At 40.1% G+C, this 25,968-nt stretch overlaps 1 protein-coding gene across 1 annotated transcript; it reads right to left on the bottom strand.

Moving 5' to 3' along the window:
- Positions 1–1,555: 1,555 nt before the first annotated feature.
- Positions 1,556–25,283, bottom strand: sptlc3 (serine palmitoyltransferase, long chain base subunit 3). Its single transcript, XM_051427440.1, has 12 exons — positions 24,929–25,283; positions 22,865–23,056; positions 21,634–21,788; positions 20,485–20,633; positions 14,808–14,932; positions 13,235–13,328; positions 10,388–10,493; positions 8,850–9,069; positions 5,930–6,056; positions 3,921–4,056; positions 2,464–2,593; positions 1,556–2,366 (listed from the first exon to the last, which is right to left on the bottom strand). Exons 1-12 carry the CDS (start codon positions 25,028–25,030, stop codon positions 2,253–2,255), a joined length of 1,650 nt encoding a protein of 549 aa, XP_051283400.1. The 5' UTR covers positions 25,031–25,283; the 3' UTR covers positions 1,556–2,252.
- Positions 25,284–25,968: the final 685 nt, after the last annotated feature.

The following is a 25,968-nucleotide window of genomic DNA, read 5'->3' as shown; positions in this document are numbered from 1 at the left end:
AAATTTGTCAGTTTTGTGCCTGTTGACAGCCATTTTGTGCTTTCCTTTCTATAAAAATAGCAGTTATACACACAGGTTTCTGGTTATATAAGTTTCCATCAGTTGAATCACATACATTTGTCCTCCAGAAGTCATTGTGATTCATACTTTTACTTACATGTTACGTCTGAAAACAGACTAAAGCAAAAAGCTGTTAAAAACACCAATATGATATCTTCTTCAAACTTAATTTCCTTCTCAAATATGAGATTCCTAGAACAAACATCGTTCCCGCTGTGAAACTGTACAAAAATGTTGCCTGCAAATCTCAGCAAGTTAAGAGTTTGCCTTTCTGCATAATCACAGAGCAGCTTAGTATTTGAGCACTTGGTGTCTGTGACGCACTGAGTTATGTCTGAGAGTGAATTCAAGCTTTTGAGTTTCTCTGCACACAGACATCTGTCTCCTGCTGTGAACCCACAATGAACATAACGATGTTCCCGTTTAGATGAAAGTAAAAGGTGAAAGTAAACACAGATTAATAACAGATCTCAAGGACGTCAGTGCAGCATTGCAACATTTGTGGCCACCTTTTCTCCTCCAGATCTTTATGGAACAATACAGTGGTATGACATCAGAGATTTGAGGATTAACAAAACTGTTTTCTATTGTTTCTGGCTATAGGAGCCAGATGTGAATATTCACTTACAGAACAAAGTGATCTAGTATACAGTACAGCGTAAATGTCAATGGTTTTCTCCTTTAGGGGAAAAGGAGTTTTCTCTCTCTAACTTTTCTTAACCCTTTTCCCTCTGCGTCTATGTTTGCAGTTCATCCTGCATGTTTTTCCCAAGGATTGTATTTTTAATTCCATCTTGTTAAATGTTATCACTATGTTGTTTATGGGGAGGAAAAAACACAAACATGGTAGCGTCCTGAGGGCAAACAAGTGTCGACTAGACCCAATCTGACACATTGTGAAAACACATTTATCATCCATCTATAATCCTTCCTGTGTTAATCAAATGATTACCCCATACCACGAGAATTTAGAGTTCAGCGCTAATTGCTAGGTTAGGTTTCTGTTGGCTCAGGTGCTGCATACTCTGCATGCTTACCTTCGCAACTCTTACGCAGTCTGTGTGTGGAAGAGAACAGCAGGTCTTTAAAACATCAACAATTAAGCTGTTAAGACTTGGTGCATATGAGCAGTCTCGCCACAAAACAAGCCATAACACCTTTTTTATTCTGCGTGGGGGTTGTTGAGATTTAACTGCATGTCAAAGGAGTAATTGCTGCATGATCTATTATTTACAGGAAGGTTATCATTTACTGTGGAGATGAAAGTGGTGGTACGCTGAGGACATTTTTAATTTTTTTTTTTATAAAAACAGTTCACTTTGGAACGCATAAAGGCATCATTGTCATCTTTTGCTCGATCAGTTCAGCCATGAGCAGTGTAAATAATCATGTGTCAGGAAGTTAACACAGTTCCAAAGGGAAGGTTCAGGACTTTCAGCAGCCTGTCAAGTGGATTAATTAATCAACCTTCCTTTTCCCAAACACATTCAGGAAGTTTTCATGTGCGGTATTTGTGTTTTATTGGAAAACAGTAAAAATCAGAAGCCTCAAAATTGGTGCAATGCAGCAGTAAACCAGAGGGAAAATTTCAAACTATAAATTCCATTTCTTTACTTACAACTACTCCATCATGTTAAGGAAGTAACATTACATTTTTAGAGACTGTGCTCTTTAATAACTACAACCAGCATTTTAATAAATGATAGTTGATATTTACAAGAAGAAAAAAATGCTTCCATAAAGAGTTCTCAGTATTTGAATTTAAACATGAGTAATTACAACAAGGCTCTTTGGGGCAAGTTTTTTTGAACTGACTTCAAATGGGAGTGCAGAGAAACTGATGTTCTTCGAACCTGAGTGTGATTTGTCTCAATATGAACAGCTCAATAACTACATATATTTTACACAGTCCTTCAGTTTGAGTCCAGCAGTGCGTGTGCGATCATTTCATGTATATATTTACAAATACAAATATTCAGAAACATTTCAGTTTCTCTTGTTAAGACGCACAAATAAGTGTGCTGTTAAATCACAATGTTTTACAAACATATAAAAAGCAGCTGCCCAACATTTGGCCCCTCTTCTGCTGTGAGACATGGGTGTTACTCTATGTTTTGCGTTTATGGGTCTGCTGCAGCACGGACACTTAGACTTCGTTTTGACACTGTGAAATGAAGGTGTCAAGGGTCATATCAGCTGCCCAGCTCAAAGTCTGTCTCATCAGAGAGGTCGGACCAAGAGGAATATTTCTTCCGTGAGAACTTCAGACAGAGAGCGTCTCCCACCTCATTTAGATGGTGCAGCACCTGAGGACAAAGGAAATATGCTTATATGTTTGACTCAGGTGAAAAAAAAAAGCCTCAGAGAGGAATTTCATGTTGGTAAATGTTTGTGTGTGTGTACCTGGTCCAGCATGGCTCTGGTGTGCGCTGCAGACAGACAGAAGCGAGCTCGGGCCTCTGTAATCGGCGTGGCTGGGAAGCCGACTACCACTACGCCAATTCTTCTCTCCAGCATTTCTCGAGCGAAAGCCCTGGGCAGCAAACAAAAAACAGAAACAACTATCGTTTTTTTGTGTCAGTTTGAGTGAGAAAATTGCTCTAAAATGCTTGTGTGGATCACTGCACCAGATTTTGTATAAAGTGTAATTCACATACTTTTAAAGGTAATTTTAAGCTTTCCAAAATGCTCAGGGATCCCACATACCACCTCAAAATGACCAAGCATTTGCCGCTTTGCCTCATTACATTAAAACTCATGAGAAATGTCGCTCCCAGACCCTCCAAGTCCCTAATTAGGTGATCATTTCTGCAAAGGACAATAAATTAAAAGCGCACATAACTAACAATTTTGAAGGGCTAGAAGTCACTGACATATCACTGATGACTTTTACTTTAATGGTTCCCAGCAGTGAACAACTCTTCATTTTGTGGCTAAGTGGACAGATTGGAGAATTCTTACAAAGTGTCCTTGCACACACAGAAACAACTTTAACACACACACACAACTAATGAATGAATGAATGTGCTCGGAAAATGATTAGCTGAATCGAATTCAGCAGGCTTTTAGTATATTCTTGATGATTATGGATGTGTTTGCAGTGCTCCATATAAATGCTAGTGCAAAACCTCAATGTAAGATCTAATATATGTCATTAGAACAATGTTAATCCACAAAGGGTAACAAGTAAACATCTAGAAGCAGATGTAATAGTAAAGTAGCTACAGATACATTACTTTCATACAATTTTGATAACAAATTCACTTTTCAGTTCCATAGATCTCGAAAACTCATGAAAATACAAAGAAACAACAACATTGTAATTGTTTTAGAAATGTCTGTTTTTAAAATGTACGTTCAGGATGAGAAAATTCTACTTTTTATCCAGTCCCTATTAATGCCCATGAAAAGGAGCCATGTAAACTCAGGAGCTACTACTGTGGCAATATATGATAGTAGTTTCTGATTATGAGGCCGGATTGACCTTTTCATGGATATTAATGGTGTCTAGCATTGAAAGATACTTAATACTCAATTGATTATACCTGAGTGGCTCAAACAATCCTGGGTTATACAGAATCAATACCTTATGTTGCCTCTTAAGTGGTTACAGAAACCCGGTCTACACAGGCAGTCTACACTACTGATTCATGGAAACTTTGGAGCGTGTAAAATGGCAGCCATCCAAGTCACTTAGAGATGATACATGTTGAGCTGCCCTGAAATTGCTTGTGACAACAAGGGATAGTGAAGTTAATATTTACTGTTTCAATTTTAGCCTCTTCACAATGGATATCCTGATAATCTAACTCTTCTCTAAAAGAGGCAAGCGTTTTTAGTGAGAGTTTAAGTGCACTTACACCACTTTGCCTGGCATGTAGAGCAGGATTGGAACCACAGGTGAGTCATCATTGCCATAGATGATGAAGCCCATCTCCTTCAGTCTGGCCCTGAAGTATCTGGTGTTCTCTGCCAGTTGGCGGACCCGTCTAATGCCTTCAATTAAAACAAGGACACCACCAGATGTACATGAGTAAAGCACCAACTTGCTGCTTTTCCCCCCCCATATTTCCACTGTCCCCTGCAGGGATGGACATCACCTGTCAGTAGTAACTAATGTAGTGTGAGTTTTTTGCAATGCCATCTCATCCCGAGTCCTGCACCTCCATCTGGGCCATTCCAGCCTCCACTATGAACTTGCTCATGATTACAACTCAGCTGCCGCAGCAGATGGTTCAGTTTTGGTACACACATTGCCAAAATGAGGGTTTGCAAATTGGATACGATGGATTTCGCGCAAAATAAGTGACTGTGGACTGCCACTGGAGCGTAGCCATGACTGAAACGGAATACAAACAATGCTTAAGTATCACATGTATTTCAAATACATGTATTAGAAAACCAATCAAAAGCTGCAGAGGCGTCCTGCCGTGCTAACCCCCTTTGTTTTCAAATGATGTGAATCACTGGGGAGCCTGGTGCTCCGTGGCTGCAGCAGAGTTTGGCATGGCCCAACCTTGGAACACAGCTCTGTTTCCCTCTGATTACCTGGGAACAGATTGGCAGTTCTTTCATGGGGATGTAAGAGAGCACTTTAAATCCCCTTATCTCAGCAGAGAGCGAAAGAGAGGAAAAAAAACCCCACAACATTCAGACATCTGCCAAAAAGCCCAGGCTCCATTTTGTAAATTGTTCCTCTCTGTTAAGATAGAGGGCATGGAGGTCAAAAACCTGCTGCCAGACCCAGAAACTATATGAGTAGGTGAGAATGTGTGGATGTTGCAGTCTGTCAGGGTTTTTCCCTATTCCAGAGTTGTTTCCACCGGTTTGCTTTTAAGTGCGAAATTCAACATCAACGAGAAAGATGAGTGGGGACAGACGAAGGCCGAGAGAAACGAGGAATAAAAACTCATCATCCGTATAAGGGTGTGCAATGTTTTAGTTTCTTGTCACAAATGCGTTTTTATAGTGTTGTGAAGGACATTAGAGCTGATGTTTTGAAAGACTACACTGTTTGCCGTGTTCCCTCCCCTCTATAAGACAGGTCAAGACTGATTTTTTCCACAACAGCTATTTCACTGGGCTACGTCAGATGCAAAGCATGTCTGGTTCAGAGCCAGATGAGAAAGTTACTCATCCCTGCATGGAAGTACAATATATCAACCATAAGACACCAGACTTCCTAGTCCTTGGAGTGATTAACCCATTACAGCAATCTATGACAGACGTGTATTCTTGTGTGTCACACAGTTTACATGGTTATTTTAGCATTATGGGGCACACTTTAAGTTGGGTAAAGTGTATTACTATCTGTCATTTACTTACCACTACTACATCATCCACTCTACTGTACTAACTCTACTCCAAACTACAACAACTACCAGTACTACAACTACAATAACTCAGGACGAATTGCTCTGGCAGTACTGCGACTGGTCTGGAAATGACTACTTCCCTGCCCTTGTGTCTGATGCCATTAAAGCAGAAACTTTTCAGAGGTACAGCACTCCTCACAAAACACACATGAAAATGATTTCCTTCACGTTAGGGTCACGTGTGCTGTGACTGCACGTCCCCCCTCTTTCAACCACTGCAGACCCCTGTAATTGCTACCACATTTTCTGACCAAGCAGCTGTTTGTCTTTCCCTGCAGGTCTGGACTTACTCCTAATGTTAACATTGGTACTGTCCTCTGGATTTGGTTTGCTATTGTTTCCATAAAAAATTATATTAAGGTGTAAAAATTTTTATAAGCCAGACATAATATTTGTCTGCGTAAAGAACATCAGGTTTGACGAGTGTGCAGATAACAAGATTGAGATCGAGGATGACATTCACTGGAAGGGGGGAAGTGAGCTCAGACACTCACCCTCTGTGCTCCCGTCTTTTCCCATGATGCACTTCATGGCACGAATGATTTGCTCAGTGACAGGAGGGGACATGGCCGAGGCGTATACTGCACTGTGAGAATGACTACGCAGGTAGTCCACCAGCTTCTGCAATATAGGAAACAGTGTCACACAAATAATGTTAAAAAAACAAATTGAAGAAAAATCAGATTGTGTATGTATTTACAGAAATAAAATGTTCTTTAGATCTTCTATGAAACAGAAGTGTGGCGCTGCACTTTTATTTTAGCACCACTAGAGCGAGCTCACGTATAGCCAACACCTGAGAATCAATTAAAATACCTCAAGTCATTTCTCTGTCACTATGACCATCTTGGCAAGGACTGTAAAATAGCTCTGGATCCGTTCCTGTTCTCCACTGAGAGAGCCAGAGCACTAATTTGAGAAAGAACCAATGCTGAAATGAGCCAAAATGAGGACTGTCATGCTCATTATTCCTAAATGTCAACAGGAGATTAATTCTGGTAGTGGTTGTCAGGAGAAGAGCGGGATTTCAGAAAACTGATTCGGTCATGGGTCCCTCGAGCACGTGTGTGTAAGTGGTCTGAGGTTGGGAGTAGGCCTGGAGCTGTGATGGGCTGCTGCTCGGTGGCTGCGTGGTGGCCAGCGGGTGCGGGGTGATGACACGTAGCCGGAGATGCTGTCTGGCCACCATTTCCACTCACCCGCCATCTGTCCCCACTGGGCGGCGGCTGCGGCTTCCTCGCACAGATGAGGGGAAGGGATTTTAGGGGAAATGCTCAAACGTAGGATAAGAACCTTGAAACAACCTGACATCTGTTTTTGTTTAAGGCAGGGGATTTTCACCGCTTTAGGGGCCCCGCAGGATTTTGGTGCGACCAAGATAAACCAGTTAAGAGAACATGTCCGAAATCCATCTCACGTCTGCGGCATGGAGTGACAGCTCAGAGTGTTTCCCCAGCCGCATGGTGGCCACAGCACTGATGTGGTGATACAAGTCCACGATGCCACAGACTAGGAACGGTGCCAGAACAGCACGCGCACTTGTACACGCTCGATTCTTCAACGGATGTATTAAATAAACGAATTTCAGTGCAATCCAGGTTTTGAGTAAAGAGTTAACGAATAAAGCCTCTTTCATGCTAGATTTAAGTGAATTAGAAGGAGCTTGGAGTGTATTTATTGGGGTATTTATTTTTGGTACTCTCATAAAATAGCTATAACATGACTGTTTTCCAGAACACATCTGCAGAGTCTTTTGTCGGTCAACCCGAATCCACTTAATGTAGCATTTGGGGGATTTCACCACAACAACAAATACGTCAAATCTAAAGGCTTTCTCTCTCTTTTTCTGCCTGTTTCTTTCAGGGGTTTACTACAGCCAGCTGTCAAACAAGGCAGAGTGTTCATACTTCAAACATTATCATGCTTGTTAAAAGTCATCCTGTTAAATCTGGAGCGCAGTTCCGATGCCTGCCACAAGAAGGGGCTGGCCCTCTGCCAGCTTTACCTTCTTATTATGGCAGAGAAGGGCTGAGCCGACATAAGGCAATGGCAGGAAGGGTCCCTCTCTGAATACCTAATTCAAGCAACATGGCCGTTTCCTCTGTTGCTTTCTAATCAACTCCTACAAAAGCGGTGTGGTTATGTACTAAAGTGTACTTTTTAATGGAGTAAAAAGGAATTACAAAGGCCCGGAGTCACAGCCTGGGGAACATTTGTTGGACACATGAGAGCTACGAGGGAGGTGGGGTGTGATGGAGTGCGTACAGTATGACTAAGTCCCATATGTCTTTAGAAACAGACTTGGGTAAAATAGTATTGGAAAATACTTTGTATAATGTTTTCTAACCTGCTTTGGAGCCACATGGGTTACTTTTGTTATACAGACAGTGCTTGCCAGGTTATTTAAACAAGGTCGGGAGAGTATCACAAAGTCAGCTCGTTTTTATTTTCTAAGCATGGCAACTTACCCAAGGTTGTTGGATTAGTTTCAGTGTGATTAATCCCACCTACATATATCTTGAAATTTATTTTAACACTGTTTGGGTCCAGGAGGATTATTTTTGCATAGCAACGAGACTAGTTTCTGCCTGACTGGAATCAACAGGTCTACTGCACTGTTTCCGAGTTCAGTCTTCCACAGATGTTCAATGAATTGAAAACAGTGAGGATGGATGGTATTATAATTTAAGAAAGGCAAAGTTGTTAACAAGTGTAAAAACACAGTTCCGGTTTAAAAACGAGAGTAAAAAAAAAAGAATACTTTGTCTTTTCTATTAGCTCTCATGCTATGACAGGACAGGTTGCCGTTTCATATCAGTGTCCAGCCTGGGGTGTCCTGGTAAGCCAGCGTCCTTCATCCTGCAACTCCCCCAGCAGTGTTCTTTTTTGTATGTCATCCTCCATCTCTACAGTCAGTCCCTCTAAGTGAAGGCTAAAACGTTTTCGTTGCCTATGCCTTTTAAAATTTGGGACTATTACATTTTAAACCATGTTTACATGTATTTTAGGATTGCCTTATTTTACAATGTAAAGCACTTTGAATTGGCTTGTTGAAATGTGCTATACACATAACGTTGCCTTGCTTCTTTCACCCAATGCTTTTACTGCATGTTTTCATTCACACTCTACTGCCAACTATCTAATAAAACCAGCAAACTTAAGTGTTTTGAGTAGGCCTGCCTTTAGAATAAGTGTGTGAAAGTAAATTAAGTGTAGAATGAAATTCTGTGAACCAAAATCCTCAGGTATCAAGTGATTAAATATATAAATATATAGGATAAAACATAAGGAAATCTAAGATATTTGGCTACATTCATAGTAAAAAAACTGTGATATAAGTATATGAACATTCATTGCAAATGAAAAATGAAAGCAGAGAAAGGTGAAGCAGAAAATCCAAAGATCCGCAGAAACCTTTTTCCCTGCGATATAGCCTCCAGCAGCCCCAAAGCTCTTGGTGAAGGTGCCCATCATCACGTCCACATCAGCTGGATTCACATCAAACAGTTCTGTCACACCCCTCCCTGACGCTCCCACTGCTCCGATACTGTGGGCCTCGTCAAGGTACAGATATGCTTTATACTTCTTCTTCAGAGCGATGATTTCAGGAAGTCGCACCACAGAGCCTTCCATGCTAATGTGAGAAAATCACACAAACAAAGAATATACAGTTAAACAAGGAACAAGAGCGCACACGCTTCATCAATTCTAAACCAAACTCTTAAAGTGATTAAGTTTAAAAGGAAAAAAATCTGACCCTGACCTCACTTTATGCACTGAAAAGCATATGGACATCTGTAAATGCATATTATATAATTTGGCATGCCCCGATCTTCCAAGATTCCTTCTGCTGGCTTCTTTCACTTTACTCCCACCTCTCTCCCATCTCTTCCTCCCCTCTGATGCGAGCCTTTTAAGGCTACAAATAGACAGCATGAGTGAGTATATGGCTGGGGAATAGAGCAATCCCAGACCTGCTCTCCTTGCTATAGCTGACAACGTCTGCAGCCCAAATGACATAAGACAGGGTTTCACCAGGACCGATGTGGACATCAAAGGCCAGCCCAGGATATAGCTAAAGCTTGCTTACTCTTTATCCAAGCCTTTTGATGTTACACAGGGGCTATAGAGGCGGCATTTCTTTAATGTCTGAGCCTGACATTAGACATTATTGCCTGATAAAGGCAGGCTGATGATGTGCAATTAAGTTGTCTCTAAAATTACCAGCATTGTTGTGGAACTAATAGTTAATTAATTCCAACTGATGGCCATGTTAAAGGTTTTCCTCTTCATTTGTTAGGAGGATTGCCATAAAACAACTGACTGCCTGGGAATAAATGTCGTGTGGGAAAAATAATAATTTGACTAAAAGCTCACAGTATACGACATGTTTTAGTTCAGAAAGGCTGAAATCTAGGGTGAGGTTGAGGGCAGAAAGAGGGAAGAAAGGAGAAAGGAAAATGGCCGTGATAAACAGTTGGAGCTGGGGGTGTAGCCAAGTCAATCTCTGTGGCTCCATTTGGCCTTGATTTGGAGCTAATGAGCAGATGGAGAGGGTCACTAAGACTCGGGATAGCTCACTGCCGGGAGAGACACACAATACCTTTCTCGCCTCTCCAGTAATCAAATGGTACCCAACCACGCACACGCACACACACACACACGCACGCACGCACGCACGCACGAACGAATGCACACTCACTCATTCACTATCTATTATTCAAGGGTAGAGAGGGAAGCAATTGGAAAAGAGACCATTACAGAAACTGCTAAACACAGGCTGGAAGCTCTCCTCAGGTTACAAATGAAGAATTCTACCTAGTTTTTAACCCACCTGGTTGCCAATACTTACAAAGATTGATACACAGCTCAACCGACCCAATATATGTGTCTGTGAGAGAGCAACTACACTATGTGTGTGTGTGTGTGTATGTTGTATAATGATGGCTGACCTATAGATGCCTTCCACCATGATGAGGATCTTCTTCCAGGGCCTGTGGGTCCGGGGCTGACCTGAGCAAACTGCCTCACTAAGCATCTTCTCCAGACTGTGCATGTCTGACGGATGAACACACACACACACACACACACACACACACACACACACACACACAGAGAGAGAGAGTGAGAGAGGGAAAAGAAAGGGAAAAACCAGGCACGAACTCAATAATCTAATATAAATTCAAACCTTATTAATGGAAAAAACAAAGAACACAAACATTTTTACAATAGTAGTTTAGGCTTATGCTATGAAATCACATACAACTAAGCATTTAGGGTATATAGACTTAAGCAATGCCCAAATCATAGCTCGCAAGGAACACCAACTAAAAGTAAACAAGATCAAGAAGAGTAATAATTTCTACAGGGCAGGGCAGTTCACAGAGTACACAAGGCTACTTTATCTGCCAGAAACACCTTCCACAAACTGCACACAGGAAATACCTCTGCAGTCTGATGCTAATGAACACCTGCGATGTTTGTATCAGAGAGGATTACTAACTGAGCTAAATATGGGTTTGGCCAAAGGTCTCTTCAGTGCAGTCTGCATGGTTGCTTAAAACTGTGATTGAAATTTTGGCTTCAGCAAAATAATTTCCCAGTGGCATTTAGAGTTCATAACAGGTAATGGTGACACTATCGATGATCCTCTGCTGCACACCAGCAGATGGCAGTATTGAATTGTTGTAGTTAATAAAGAGCATTATTCAAAGTATGACTGAAATCCGACCATTCCCAGCTGAGCAGGGAGTAAACCTGTCGTAACTAATAATCTGTCATAAATGATTGATATCGCTGCCTCAGCACAAAAACAGGTTTACTTAAGAGGCAGCAGATGCTCTTCTGATAAAATCACATGCTGAAGCTCAACAGAGCAGAGCGGACCTAATATTACCAATATCAACACTGAAGAACCCAGACAGTGAAAGAGCATTCCACAGTGACTTGCTGTGTGCAGGCAAGAATGAGGAAATTATTATTTCCCAGTTAAGTACTGATTTAAGATAAGCCCCGGCTAGGGCTGGGCGATAAATCGATTTTATCGATTAATTCGAATTCGTAGTTAAACACGCTTTATTTTTAGTTAAAACCGGTTTTCTCTTGAACTTCCACAACACCGGCGCTCCCTTTGGGCTCCCGTAGGTCAGAGTGCGCTGACCCGTCCCCCCGCCTCTCCACAGATAAACACAATACGGCAGCAAGCCAGGATGAGCTCGTCCCAAAAAAAGGCACAGTGTCGTCGGTTGTTTGGAACTGGTTTGGTTTTGTGGCGTCCGACAGCGAACAAACCACGACCCACTGCAAAGTTTGTTTGAAAGCTGTTGCAACCAAAGGTAGCAGTACGACAAATTTATTCCAGCACCTCAAGCAGAGGCATGCAGCCGGGTGGGAGAAATGTTGCTCTCTGCGAGATATACAGGACCGCAGCCCACAAACACCCGCTAAAAAACAGTCTACAAAAAAATCGATTAAAATCGTAAATCGGGTTTGGTGTGAAAAAATCTGAGATTTTATTTTTAAGCCATATTGCCCAGCCCTAGCCCCGGCCTGACATGAGATACTGTGTGATCCTGAGGAAGAGGATGGTAGTCTTTCTTACTACACAGGACACGTGCATACACCTGTGAATATCAATAACATATTATTATTTTTGCACTGACCCTCAGCGTGCACAAATGCTACTAGATTAACCTTCCAATAAACGCATGTAATTATTTGTAAGAATAATAATGGTAACCTTCAAAGCAGTGTCCTTTGTATGTGACTATGTGAAGTATTTCAAACATACAAGCCTGAAAATGCTAGACAGGACAAACCGGTTCATCTACTTTCTGGTATGAAACTCTGTCTGCAAAAAAGATACACCAGGCAAACATTTCAAATACCATAAACAAGGGATCTCAGACATTTAGGACAGCCATTGCGCCAATATTTTATTACTTATCTGATGTTGATTAAATAACCCTCTTAGTAAATAGTAGCCTTGTACTAATAAAAGAGTGTATGAGTGGCTGGTGCTGGCGGTAAAGAAGCAGGGAGGGGTCAGCTACTCAGATGCCTGAGGGCTCTTTGCCTTTAGACAGGCCTCTGGGATCTGCTCGGAGGACCCATAACTGACTCTGCTTGTACCTGTCAGGACACATTTGCTGCCAGAGGACTGGCTCATTTGTCCCGTGTCCTGAAAGTGCAGTGGATGTTCCCAATGCAAGCACGATGAATGTTGCTTCATTCATGCATAATAATTCTCCCATATCATCTATTGACAAAATGTAATTTGGCAGTATAATAGAGAACAGACAGTTTAAGTAAGATGATTTAAGTAAGATTTCATATAAATAAAGATCTGTTTTGCTGCTCTGCTGCTGATGGATAAAACACAATCGTGACTGTAAACTGAACCCATTTCATTAAAGCTTTTACATTTGCTGCTGTAAACACAGAATGTTAAGTAAGTCTTTCCAAAGGCAAATCCTGTACTGCAAAGAGAGTAATGCGATTCTCACAGCAGCAACAGTTTGGAAAGAGGAAAACAAGAAAAACTGGACAATGCAGGCAGCAGTGACTGAACAAACAGGAATTCAAACTTTATCAACAGATAATCTATGGCATGTGTAGCATACAAAGTCATAGTGGCATCAACAATGTTTGATTGGCAAGAGCAATGCATGTTAAACACAGAAAAACAAGATGTTGGCAAATTGACACAACACAGATCTTGTTGCTTATAACTTGCTGTGTATTGTGTTGTGAGGCTGAAGAACTATGATTTATGTTCAAACAAGAGTTACTGGACTTACTGTTGTGTTTGAACACCCGTATAGTCGCCCCTGACAGTCTGGCCCCTAGGATGAGAGATGTGTGATTGAGCTCATCGCTCAGTATCAAACAACCCTGGAAAGACAAGAGACTTTATTTAAATTTCCCGAAGAAAGCTTTTCAGTTCCGGTGTTATTAGCTGAACCACAAGTTTCTGCTTTCTTGAAAGCAAAACATTTCTCACAAACTCCATAATATTCCTGTTTATACATTCCAATGACTATTTGTCACAAATTTGATTATTGAGACATTTGCATAGATACTGTATAATGGTGTTTTGTATTAGTGGTCTATATTAGTGAGAGGGCCAATTCAATTTCCCCTTGCATACAGTAACAGTAAATAATATTAGAATTTAGTAAAACCATACATGGATAAAAATCATAGCAGTGTGTGCTACCCAGCAAAAGGATTTTGCCTGTTTTCTGAGAGATGCTTGTTTTTTAAATTAATTTCACCATGTTTTGTTGCTTTGTGCTGCGTCCTTGGACAGTGCACTTTATAACAGTTGTTTCTCTAAAAGGATCCACTTCGCCAATTACACGTCAGCCCACTCCTCTTGCCCCACCTACATCCATGCCTCAATCATAATCACCTCTATCTAGGTATTCTGTGCATGTTTAAAGTGTGTATGACAGTATGTACTGTACATACTGTCATTTTTCAGTCTTTCATGTTTGTTGAAGTTTCGACCAAGAGATAAATCCCAATTTTCATAATGGAGAATATGGTACTTCATGCTTTAAACAAATCAGCATGCAAATTAATTCAGCCGTTCCACAAAATTCTCTCCAGTAAATTAGCATATTTAACACTGAAGCTCTAAGCATTTGACTGCATTAGTTTGAATGAACTCCTGTAGAGGGTATGTTGACACCATCTCTGTGACAGATACCCTCAGTTTGGCCTGGGGTCCAGCTGGCCTGGTCCCTGGTCTACCAGCAGCTGTCACTCTAATGTAGCTCTGCCTGCACAGCAAGGCCTGTCCTGGCACAGCCTGTCCCTGTAGGATAGAGTTGGCAGAGTGGTTCGACCCCCAGCCCCACAGGGTTACTGTGGGGGGCTGCAGCCTAAGGGGCTGCTACACCTCTTGGTCTGTATAAACGACCTCGTCCTCATCACTTAAACAGTCAACCTCCCCTTCTTTCTGTCCAGTCCAATCACAGATATTCATGCTGTGTGTTGCCCCTGGTAACCCATGGCTGCCCGTGTGAGCCAGGCTGGTGTGCCGACAGGCCAGAGTATGGGTAATCATACCCTGGAGTGGTGCTCTTAACAAAACCTGCTCCTTCTTGTCTGAAAGCAGCTATGCCTAGAGCCTCGTCCTCCTGGCTACTGTAATGTTTAATTATGATTTTAATTAATGGGGGTGGGTCGGGAGTTGTTCGCAGCTGAGTTTGGTTGACTGTTATTCATTAATTTAGGCCATATGCAAGAAAGGAACAAAAGCTAGGGCTAATTAGATTAATTTCTCCTTCACTGTGAAATCTACACTCATATACAGTAGGATTTCCTATATACAGTGTGTGGCATTTAATGTGTGAAATCACAAACCTTGCCAACAATTGCTGGAATATTCATGGAATTAGTGGCAAAACCCATCCCAAATGTCATGGAGGACTCCACTCCAAGGAACTTGGCCACCAGTTGCTCCAGCTCTTCATGGATGCCAAGGTTGCCTATGAGACAAACATCACAAAGATAACTCACCCTGACAAGATCAGTGCACCTGCTGGTTTATCTGGTAATTCTTCAGTCACTGGGTTTTCTCGTCTTTGTCATCCAATCACAAGTTTTGACAGAGATAATAAAAAGCATGAGGCCAAAGTGCAAAACCTGCGGTAGCAGCACATACAGTATCAGCGCCTCTCGCTCTCTCGGGCTTTGAAGGGATTTTAAAAAGATTCAAGATGTGGTCAATTCGTAATTTAGTTCAACTACCCTTTTTCATCCCAGGTAATGTCAGGGCAAGTCCGGCAAGGTCTGAAATGGTTCTGCAGCACATTTTGGGACTGAGGCAGTTGGTTTTAACCCAATGTGACAGGTGGGGACCAGAATTCATTTAGACAATTGATCAGATTGTATTCTGTCACCTGACATGGTGTTTTTTCATTTTGTGCAATGAAAGTGGGATTTTCAGGTATCACTGGGGTGCTTTCTGTACTACCCTGGTGGTCAGCTGATATAAAAAGAATTACCTCTAATTCTGAGCTACAAGGAGAGAGGCAGGCTGAGAAAGGGTCATATACACTGTATTTTATTGCAATGTTATATATATGGTAGAAATATACTACAATATTAGTTTTCAACAAATATATCACACTCTGAATTATTTTACGGTATAAATACTCCCATCTCATTAGTGCAGTAACTAATAACTGCTAATGAGTATTTTAATATCACAGTTTAACACCCCATTAATTCTCAATAACTTTGAGAGTGTTACTGTAAAGATAAACTTGGCAATATCACAACAGGAATACAGTAAAACTCAGTAAAAATATGTCTATTAAAGCATATCTATATATAGTTATTTGAAAAACTACAAGATGGAAACATACATTAATTTAGTCACCATCAGCAATGTACATAAAAATGGATAAAGGCAATCTTCATAAGAAAATTGTGCCTTAATTGCATATACATGGGATATTAATCATTGTAGTCCTAATCAATAACAATCAGTAATCACAGAGAGCAAGCATTAAAAAGTTCAAACAGGCTGAATGTTTCAGGAAGGACTGCAAAATGAGTATCGACTGATGTGTATAAAACCATAATACAGTGAAGCAGCTCTGTCTTTATGATGATTCCCATGCAGTGTTTTCCATCAGGCCTTGCGCCAAGTCAAATCGATTCATACATTTCCTCAACCACTCAGGCTCGAAGCCCTGCTGGCATGTTCAGCTTTTTTGATCAGACTGCATCGGCATTTGCTCTCTATATTGAACATTTTACTTAGCCGTGGCTTCATAGAGATGCCCTGCCTCCTTATTGATGCTAACCTCATACCTCTGCTCTAGGTCTGGATACTCTTCAGGTAGGAGAGAGTGGAGTCCTTATTAGATCTCACCCACTTTGCATACTTTAAACTATACCTACACTGTCATTTGCATCTCATTAAACATGGTCACTCTGTCCTCTAAATTACCAAGGTTAGGTTTGTAGTGGCTTATTATACTTTTAAGAGAAGAGAGTATAAAAACATTTTGTTATCACGCATTTACTGAAGGCTTTCATTACTATACAGCGGTAAAGTATTGAACACGTCACCATTATTCTCAGTAAACATATTTCTAAAGATGCTATTGACATGACATTTTCACCAGATGTAGGTAACAACCCATGCAATCCACATGCAAATAAATCAAACCATAGATGTCCATAAATTAAGTTATGTGTAATAATGTGAAATGACACAGGGTAAAAGTAACACATGACGAAAAGGGAGGTGCAAAAAGGCATGGAAAGCCAAGACACCAGCTGAAATCTATCAGTAATTAGAGAACAATCCTGCCACTTGTCAGTGCAAATTAATATCAGCTGGTTCAGTCCCAACTGACCTATAAAAAAGTGTCTCATCACCAAGGTGTCACACAAGAAACATCTCATGATGGGTAAAACCAAAGAGCTCTCTCAAGACCTTCACAACCTTATTGTTGCAAAACATACTGACGGCATTGGTTACAGAAGGATTTCTAAACTTGTTCCAGTGAGCACTGTTAGGGCCATAATCCGGAAGAGGAAAGAACATCATTTAACCATAAACCGGCCACAACTAGGTGCTCCTCACAAGATTTCTGACAGAGGAGTGAAAAGAATTATCAGAAGATTGTTTCAAAGAAAATAAGTAATGCACTCAACCGTCATGGCCTGAATGCACGCTCACCGCGCAAGACTCCAGTGCTGAAGAAAAAGCATGTTGAAGCGCATTTCAAGTTTGCTGCACAACATTTAGACAAGCCTGTGAAATACTGGGAGAATATAGTCTGGTCAGATGAGACCAAAATTCAACTCTTTGGATGCCATAATACACAGCATGTTTGGAGGTCAAATGGCACTGCACATCACCCCAAAACACCATACCAACAGTGAAGTTTGGAGGTGGGAACATCATGGTGTGGGGCTGTTTTTCAGCATACGGCACTGGCAAACTTCATGTAATTGAAGGAAGGATGAATGGAAAAATGTACCGCTACATTCTTGATAGAAATCTGCTGCCATCTACCAGGATGATGAAGATGAAACAAGGGTGGACATTTCAGCAAGACAATGATTCCAAACACACAGCCAAGGAAACTCTCAACTGGTTTCAGAGAAAGAAAATAAATAAAGCTGTTAGAATGGCCCAGCCAATCACCTGACTTGAATCCAATAGAAAATCTATGGAAAGAACTAAAGATCAGAGTTCATAGAAGAGGCCCACGGAAACTTCAAGATTTGAAGACTGTTTGCGCGGAAGAATTGGCCAAAATCCCACCTGAGCAATGCATGCGACTAGTTTCTCCATACAGGAGGCTTCTTGAAGCTGTCATTACCAACAAAGGCTTTTGTACGAAGTATTAAATACATTTCAGTAAGCGTGTTCAATACTTTTTCCGTGTCTTTCCATTTTATTACACATAACTTTAATTTCTGAAATTATTTATTTTGGTTTCTTTGCATGTGTGGATTGCATGGGTTGTTACCGACGTCTGGTGAAAGTTTCATGACACTAGCACCTTTAGAAATATATTTACTGAGAAAAATGGTGACGTGTTCAAAACTTATTTCACTCGCTGTAGCATTTTCTTGGCCCCAGAAAATGATACAATATGTGAAGGGACTGTTGCAGAATATAAACAATTTTTATTGTGCAAACTGCAACGTAGTAAAAATAGGACTAAAATTAAAAAATATATGCCAACAACTTTAACAATGCTTCCTTTTCAAAACAAAATAGCTGTATAAACTCAAACTGATGTAAAATAGTATTTAAAGAGATATTTCTCAAATGTTCTATTACACAAGTAAGAAACAAATTGTTGTGTGCCATGGTGTTTTCCCCTGTTAAAGAGAGTTAGTTGTGGGTTATTAATTGTTGTGTTATAAAGTTATAGCCATTAGTAAGAAGGGTGTGTATGTTACGCAGCTTTTCCCGACCTTAGCGCTCTTCATGGCAAAAACAATACTGTTGCCTATTAAAGAGTTACGGCAGTTGTTTCAGCCATACACCGGTATGGAGGTATATGAAAGATTCATATTACACAGGAAATTAAAAGCGGTACACCCGGTTCACCCGGTATATCACCCAGTACTAATATAACTATTGCCAGGGCTGGAAAGCATTATTGTCATGGGACAATAAAGATTGCGCTTGAAAACCTCCAAGCTAAATCTGTCTCTCTCATTGTGAACCTGTGACTGAGGTTTCTCTTCAAAGCCTTTACAACGAGACAAGAAAGACCCTTGGAGAGTTAATCATTTCTATCGCCAACCTTTTTTGGAGTCTCAACAGACAACTGCAACATTTACCCCTCAGTTTTAACATGTAAACATGCAAAACAGCCCTATTACATTAGTATATTAGTGTATACATTATAGTGAAATACTACCATGTGCTTCTGCACTTGGTATTTATTGGTCATTTGTCATTCATTTGAATGGCATCATTATCTAATTGGCTGTATGTTAATGATTGCAGGAAAAGTGGGAACAGTGAGCTATCCATTAAGACAAATCCATGAATGTTTGACATGACTGTTTACTCACAGGGTGTGCTTTCAGTGCACTTTGTATCTACATTCATTGTGCTCCGTGTATACTTACAGTACAAGATAATAATATTTGTAGTCGAAAGATTTATAATTTTTGGTCACTTTTAAACTCAAATTGACTGAACTGAATTTGACATTGTGTACAAATAATAGAGCAAAGTATCAAAGAAGTATAAATACGTTTTTTTAAATCAGATTTTTGTTTTAAATAGAGTGCTGGTAAATTCAATGAAAACACATCCAGGAAAATTTGATTGTGAAGATTTTTCTGTGCATCACCAATACAAACCACTGCATGTGAACTGAAACACTGGTTATGGTGGCGTCACTGCTACTACAGAGAGACTGGGCTCTTTAATAATTGATGCTTAATAAGGTCCCAAGGGAGAAATGCTTGCTATTCCTTAACTCTCTCAGTGAGCCAGCTGAAACACAGAACACAAACCCAGGGAAAAACAGTCCCATTTTGAAAGAGAAATAAACATATAAATAAATCACATAAATTAATAATGGATGGTGTGAAGGAGTGTGTATGTGTGTGTGGGAGGGGCTCGTACTTGCGCTCTGACATACGTATAACTAATGATCACATGCCTCTGATTTTCTCTGTTCTTGTCAAACTGCTGAAATCATGCAACACTACGCAGCGACTCAACTCGCACTGAGCTTCTATGTCAGCTCACTTTCTGCTAGCCTGCCCTCAGTATCTACACAGCATGGTGGTGTCAGAAGTGCCATAAACTGAACATTATTGACAGAGAGAAAGGGAACTACTTTTCTCAAGTAAACATTGCTGAGTCTGGCTTGTTCAATGAGCGCCATAATGTTTATGGTTTTGATCAATAAACAGACTGCTGATGCCCAATCATCAGATTTCACTGCCACAATATTGCTATGCCAGAACATGAGATTCTGGCGCACACAGTCAGTTAAACACCATCAGAAGCCGGGTTGAAGTTCAGAGGATAAAACGCCCTTTAAAATTCATCTGAAGCCACAGATCCCACTTTCTGATCCTGCCTGTTCTATCACTTCCATCACATGTATTCCTTTTGCATCCTGCCTAACGTCCAGGGTATTTCATAATGTTACGTTCCACTATGATATAATTTCCCCAGTGCAGACCAGTATGTAATGATCTCAGCTTATCCCCGAACTGTACATAATTCAACAAAGGGTGAATAATTCATATAACACTGCAGCCACTGAAACATAATTAAACACGCGGGCAGTATAATTCACGAGAAAGATAATAAATGATGGCATGTGATGAGGAAGATGGGGTTTTATTTCCAGTTTGATAATAAACCTATTCTGTATCATCAGGATCTGCCAGAGACTTTTAATATAGCTGCATGTAAGAAATGTGCAGCACTGTAAGATAAAGTAAAAGACATGCCCTTGCTGCAACTAGCATAAGACGAAAGTGGCACAGTTTCTTTTTTTTTTTTATCTGCACATTGACCACAACTCACCAATTTCCTGCCTTGTGCTGCAAACTCCAACACCATATTGGCGTGTTTTGTCTGCCACAGTTTTCAGGAAATCAGCGTTGTTCTCAGCAAAACCGAGGTAGTTGTAAGAGCCCACGTTGATCACGTTGTGTAACGTCCTCCCAGTTAACCTGCAAGTATGTAAACATTAGAAATCATTTAGTTTTGTTTCTTACACATACACACTCTCAGAGAATTCATTACATATTATAAAAAGTAATCAACATTCAATTAAATATAATTGCTAATCACAAACTTGCTTCTTCATCAATGGAGTTCTGTTCATGAGAAGCAATTATAACAATGTTTATTTAAGGTAAACAGTGTGTAAGCAGTATGTTATTCCTGTTTCCTTAGACAAGTATATAATCAAATATTCCTTACTCATTTTAGCCAGAATCATGAGATTATGCTGCCCTATAATATGTAAGTGCACATGTAACTCCATAGAGAATAAACTGGGAAAAGTTTGGGAAGTGTGATCTCATAATTTCTTGCAATACGCCAAGTTGAGGTAAACATCTCACAAGCTCACATGGTCAGTCAAGAGTGTAAAGCCTCAGATCAGGAAGAGTATTTTAAGAGAACCGCTCCATCTCATCAACTGACCTACTTCTTCTCACTGCTCATGCAAACCTGCACACCACATCTGCATGTTTACCCATTCACCACAAGCCGACTGCCCCATTTATACTTTTTGTCACATTAAACCTCTTTAAACATGTAATCCACGCCTACCCCTCTTTCCCCGATTCATCATGCCATATCCCCTCCCCATGGCTCTGTTCATATTCATAACATATTCCCTGAATACATGTCCATGTGCAGCACACAGGCATCTCAACTGTATTCAAAAAATCAGGACTGACATATCTTTGCTCACGACACATACCCATGTGCTTTAGTTCCTATCTTTCTTTCTATTTTTTTCCCATTAGCTTATAGAGAAGAAGCTTGATCTAGCAACTTTAATCTTGTTGTATAGTTTCTAGCCACAGAAGAGAGATGATTGCGTTCAAAAAAACTTGCTGGCCTATGTAAAGCTAGAAAAACATTCTTCAGTTGAGCAATATATATGATTATGAGGTATGTCTCATCTGCAGTTTGTCATACGTGACTGGATTACAGTACCTAAATGTCCAGTTGTAGTCATCAGACACCCTCTCCATCAGGTCAAAAACAGGCCCCGGCAGGCTGCATATGGGACGATTCCAGTTGTCTCGCACCCTCATATACAGGTTTCGAGTGTAAAAGTTCTCAAAATCTTGATAAAGTGGCACAAAGTCCTGAGAGCAAACAGAGACATTTTCAAAAATCTCACAGTAAGCCAGCAGCAGGATGTCGGAGAGCGGTCAAACAATAAGAGAGCAGGAAAAGTTATCCAACCACTAAAACAACCATATAACCAAAGGATTCTGCACATGCTTTATAGTAACAGGTTTCGCTCAGTGGCTTCAGAATTAACAAGAAAAACAAATCTTTTCCATTTGAAATTTTAGATTAAAGTAGATATACATTGTGTGTTTTCAATCTGTGACCGGATACATTTCCTTGTTCACCTTTTCAAAGGAGTTTGCCGGGTAAGAAGGGGCTCTTCCATATAGTACGTGATTTGTGTTTGATGCTCTTACCCTCTAAGACCATACAGGTATTCATTATATTGTGTCCACCTGTATCCCCTAACAACTCTGTTTACCAAGATTATTTGTGCTTTTTCCTTCATTACCCCTCTCTGTGTGTCTGATCCAGTGAAACCACCATCATTGGAGCAACATACAGGAATACTGTAAATAATAAACACGGAGCAAACTGCCTGCTTATTCCTCCTAGAGACTGCTTTATTGTCTCTGCCTACAGACACACCGCCTTACCAAGATAATGACAAAACATGGTCACGCATTTGTTTTTATATAATTGTAGCTTTTTTTTAAATATGATGCACAGAAAACAAACTACTACCAGCTTATCTCAACTGCAATTTTCAGATTCAAGAAATCAAATCTATGTAAAAACAATGGCTCTTATGTGGCAGTCCTCAAGCCTTGTCTGGAATCTAAAGCACAGTAACAAAGAAAGAAGTTGAATCCCCTGAGATTTAATTAAGTCTTCAGCAGATATTCTCTGTGGTGTCCTGTCTCACCCATGGCAACATTACAATGCAGAGGAACATGAAGTGAGAGAGAGAGAGCTTAAGAGCAAAAATTGAAATAATAAGGGGGGAAACAAAATGTGTTGACACCCAAGGCATGCATGCTCCTGTGCTCCTATTCCCACTGTCTGGGTACATGTGCGCGTCTACAGTATGTGTGTACGCCGCCCCTAAAATGTGCCCATGTTTGTGCTGATTGCATGTTTTACCTACCTTCTGTTCATCTCTTTCCCGGGCAAGGTGGCACTTCTCTAAGCCCACAGCTCTGAGGAAATCTCTGAAGTAGCCAAACAGGGTGACAATGCCAAAGCCCAGGTATGTCATGACAGCCACGTAGATGGGCGCCTGTTCAAAGGACTCGTGCCTGTGCTGCCTGGAGGCGACACCAGTCCCTGGGCCATTTTTCTATACAACAAGAGGCCCACATAAGCTGTTTTACATTGCAGGCAAGACAAGAGAGAACAATACCATTCGAATTAACCCAAATAAAAAGGAGACAGCGGCCTATTGGTGCACTTACAGAAGTGACTATTATTCAAAACTGACACAAGAAAAACTGGAATTAGATCCATAGTAATGTTACGCCTAATAAAAGCTGCAGAAATATTATCATTTTGCATTGTTAACATTCAAATAATTTGGAAACAATTTACATTTGGGGTTCATTTTGTGGACACGCTGATATTTGCATGCATAAAACCAGCATAACTGATACCTCTGTGGCTGATGAAGAGCCAATATAAGCTAAAAGAGGGTATAGTAATGTGAGGCGTAAATTACCATATAAATCAGCATAAGCAGGATGTTAAAATGTAAAAACTATCACTGTTAAATTGCAGAGATACAGACTGGCATTGCAACATTATTGTGCAGGACTTAATTGTGTAAACTAGCCAACATTCCTGGCTGCAATTACAACTTAAGCCAACTGTTGAAATTATGCAACTTGCACACGAAATTACAAACATCTCCTATACTATTCAACAAGCTGATTTCTAATGACTGCAGTCAGACCATTGTTTTTACCTCTTATTGTTTTTACATGAGACACAGAGCTTTCTCATAAAGATAAATTGTCGCCTGATTTAATAACTTACTGTTGTTATGAAGCTGTTCCCACTGGTTACAATGTCATTTCTGTCCATCTTAAGCAAAAAAAAAAAGTATTCCTACGACTGCACAACTAATATTTTAATCCATTTCTGGAGTATGTTTCTTCAAACAAAGATGCCAGACACCACGAAGAAGATAGGCCACTTCCGGTTGCCATCTTTGTTTGATGTGTCAGTTACAGCTTGTCTGTTGAATTAAAATTGCGGGGTTTTTTTTTTGCAGCAGACAAAATATATTTTTTATATTTGTACAGAAAAGCCGTTTAAGGCTTGTGTAAATGTTATATTATTTCTTGTTGAACGTGAATGCTGTTTTGACTTAGTTATCTTAATGCTTTGACGCTAACGGTTATCCCCATAATCAATCAAATATTTAAAAAATAAAATAAAAAATAAAAACAGTTACGCCCGTTAGGTTCAAGATGGACGACAACGAACGTTAAAAGTGGTTATAGTTGGGATTCAAACGCATCGCAGTAAAATGTCATTGCTTTAAGTAAATTAATCAATCGACTGATTAAAGTTTAAAGTAACTGAAGCGGGTTACAGGTGCTCTAGCTAGTTAATTATATCTAATAATAATCTCCCAGTGGAAACTAGGAAAAGACATAAACATTTAAACAAACAAAAGCACACAGTAACTAACTGCTCCTTCCCCAACCCAACAGTTACCATACCGGAAAGGCAAAGGAAAACCGGCTTTTATTAAAAGAAAGAATTTCAGGGCGGGGTCGTTGTTGAATCACTTTTTTCTTGTTTACAATGGTGTTGTTTAAGAGGAACTAAACAACACCTTATAAACGACAGTAGGGAAGGCACAGCCGCCCTACGAGCTGCAAGAGGAGCATTTAAATAAAAAATAAAAAACAGTGATACATTGTGTTTTTACGTGCAACTTGCAGCGTAAGTATTGTAGTGTTGTGATTTCTCTGCCCCCTCCCGCAGCTTATATTCAGCCTTAGGAAGTTTCTGTACGTCACTGAGGTGATTTCAGGTAGCATTCCTCATTAAAAACAACATTAACGCAGATTCAAAGAAAGTGGTTCAACATAAACAAACAAACAAACAAACAAAAAAAACACCTGACTCACGGAAAAAGCAGGTGCGCAAAGTATAATTGTATTTGTTAATAAAAAAAACAACAACAACCTACTGACAGACATACCTCTCTCTTGTTGTGATAGCCATTCCTCTTTAAATCGTCGCCTCTCAGTCCGTTCTGGTTCAAATGTGGTTTTAATTTGCCATTAGCTACAGTTCCTGCCATATTCGTGCAGGCACAGCGGCGACCGTCTCCTCTGGGTTTGACTGTCAGGTAACCCGGTGTGCGCTTCACTCAACTCAACGAAGGTGACTTCCTCCTCCTGCTGCTCCGGTTCAGCCTCTTAGGAATTGGTGGTGTGTTTGCACATCGCTTTGTGTTTTAAGGTTTGACCCATTAAAAAAAAAAAAAAGAAAAGTGAAGCCACACTTCAGTTAACGCTCTGTGTCGATACTGGATGAATGTGCCACTCTCGCTTCCCGTTTATCTAAAAGTGAAAGCGCATTGGGATCAAGCTGCACTTCACATATAGCCTATCATAACACATCTACCTTGAGTCATAAGATATTGTTTTTATATGGTTAATATAACTACTATAGGCTACTTGAGTATTCCCATATACCTTATACTTCTACTACACTATATCTTAAAGCAGATTCTACATTTATTACTTTAGAGATTTAAATATTTTTAACATAATATATATATATATATGTATTTATATATTTTTTTTACATACAAAACATGATAAGCTTATATTATATAATGCACTTTGTGTGTAGTTCAATTTAATCTCTAATTAATAAATTAATGCATCAATATTAACAATATATATAATATTATAGTGCTCACAAGGGCCATTTTCCAGCATTATTAGTACTTTTACTTTTTGATAGCACCTTTTGCTGATATGTCTTTTACAAGCATTTGAACACAGGACTGTGATTGCATTAGGATATTTGTACTTTTCCATGAAGTAGAAGTTCATATTGTAGTTTGTTCACCCAATAGTAGGTCATGCAACTAAATAATAAATGGTTTGAGAGTGTAGAACACCTGCACTTGGTTTGTTTATGGTTGTGTTTTATCGTAGCCCTCTTTAAGTACGATCAGTCCAGTGGTGGCGGTGATACTGTCGCACTTGGCAACAAAAGGCCAAAATC

Source organism: Dicentrarchus labrax, unplaced genomic scaffold (assembly GCF_905237075.1).
Source record: "Dicentrarchus labrax unplaced genomic scaffold, dlabrax2021, whole genome shotgun sequence".
Classification (NCBI taxonomy): domain Eukaryota; kingdom Metazoa; phylum Chordata; class Actinopteri; family Moronidae; genus Dicentrarchus; species Dicentrarchus labrax.
The sequence above is the reverse complement of the archived record's forward strand: the minus strand, read 5'-3'. Positions and strand labels throughout refer to the sequence as shown.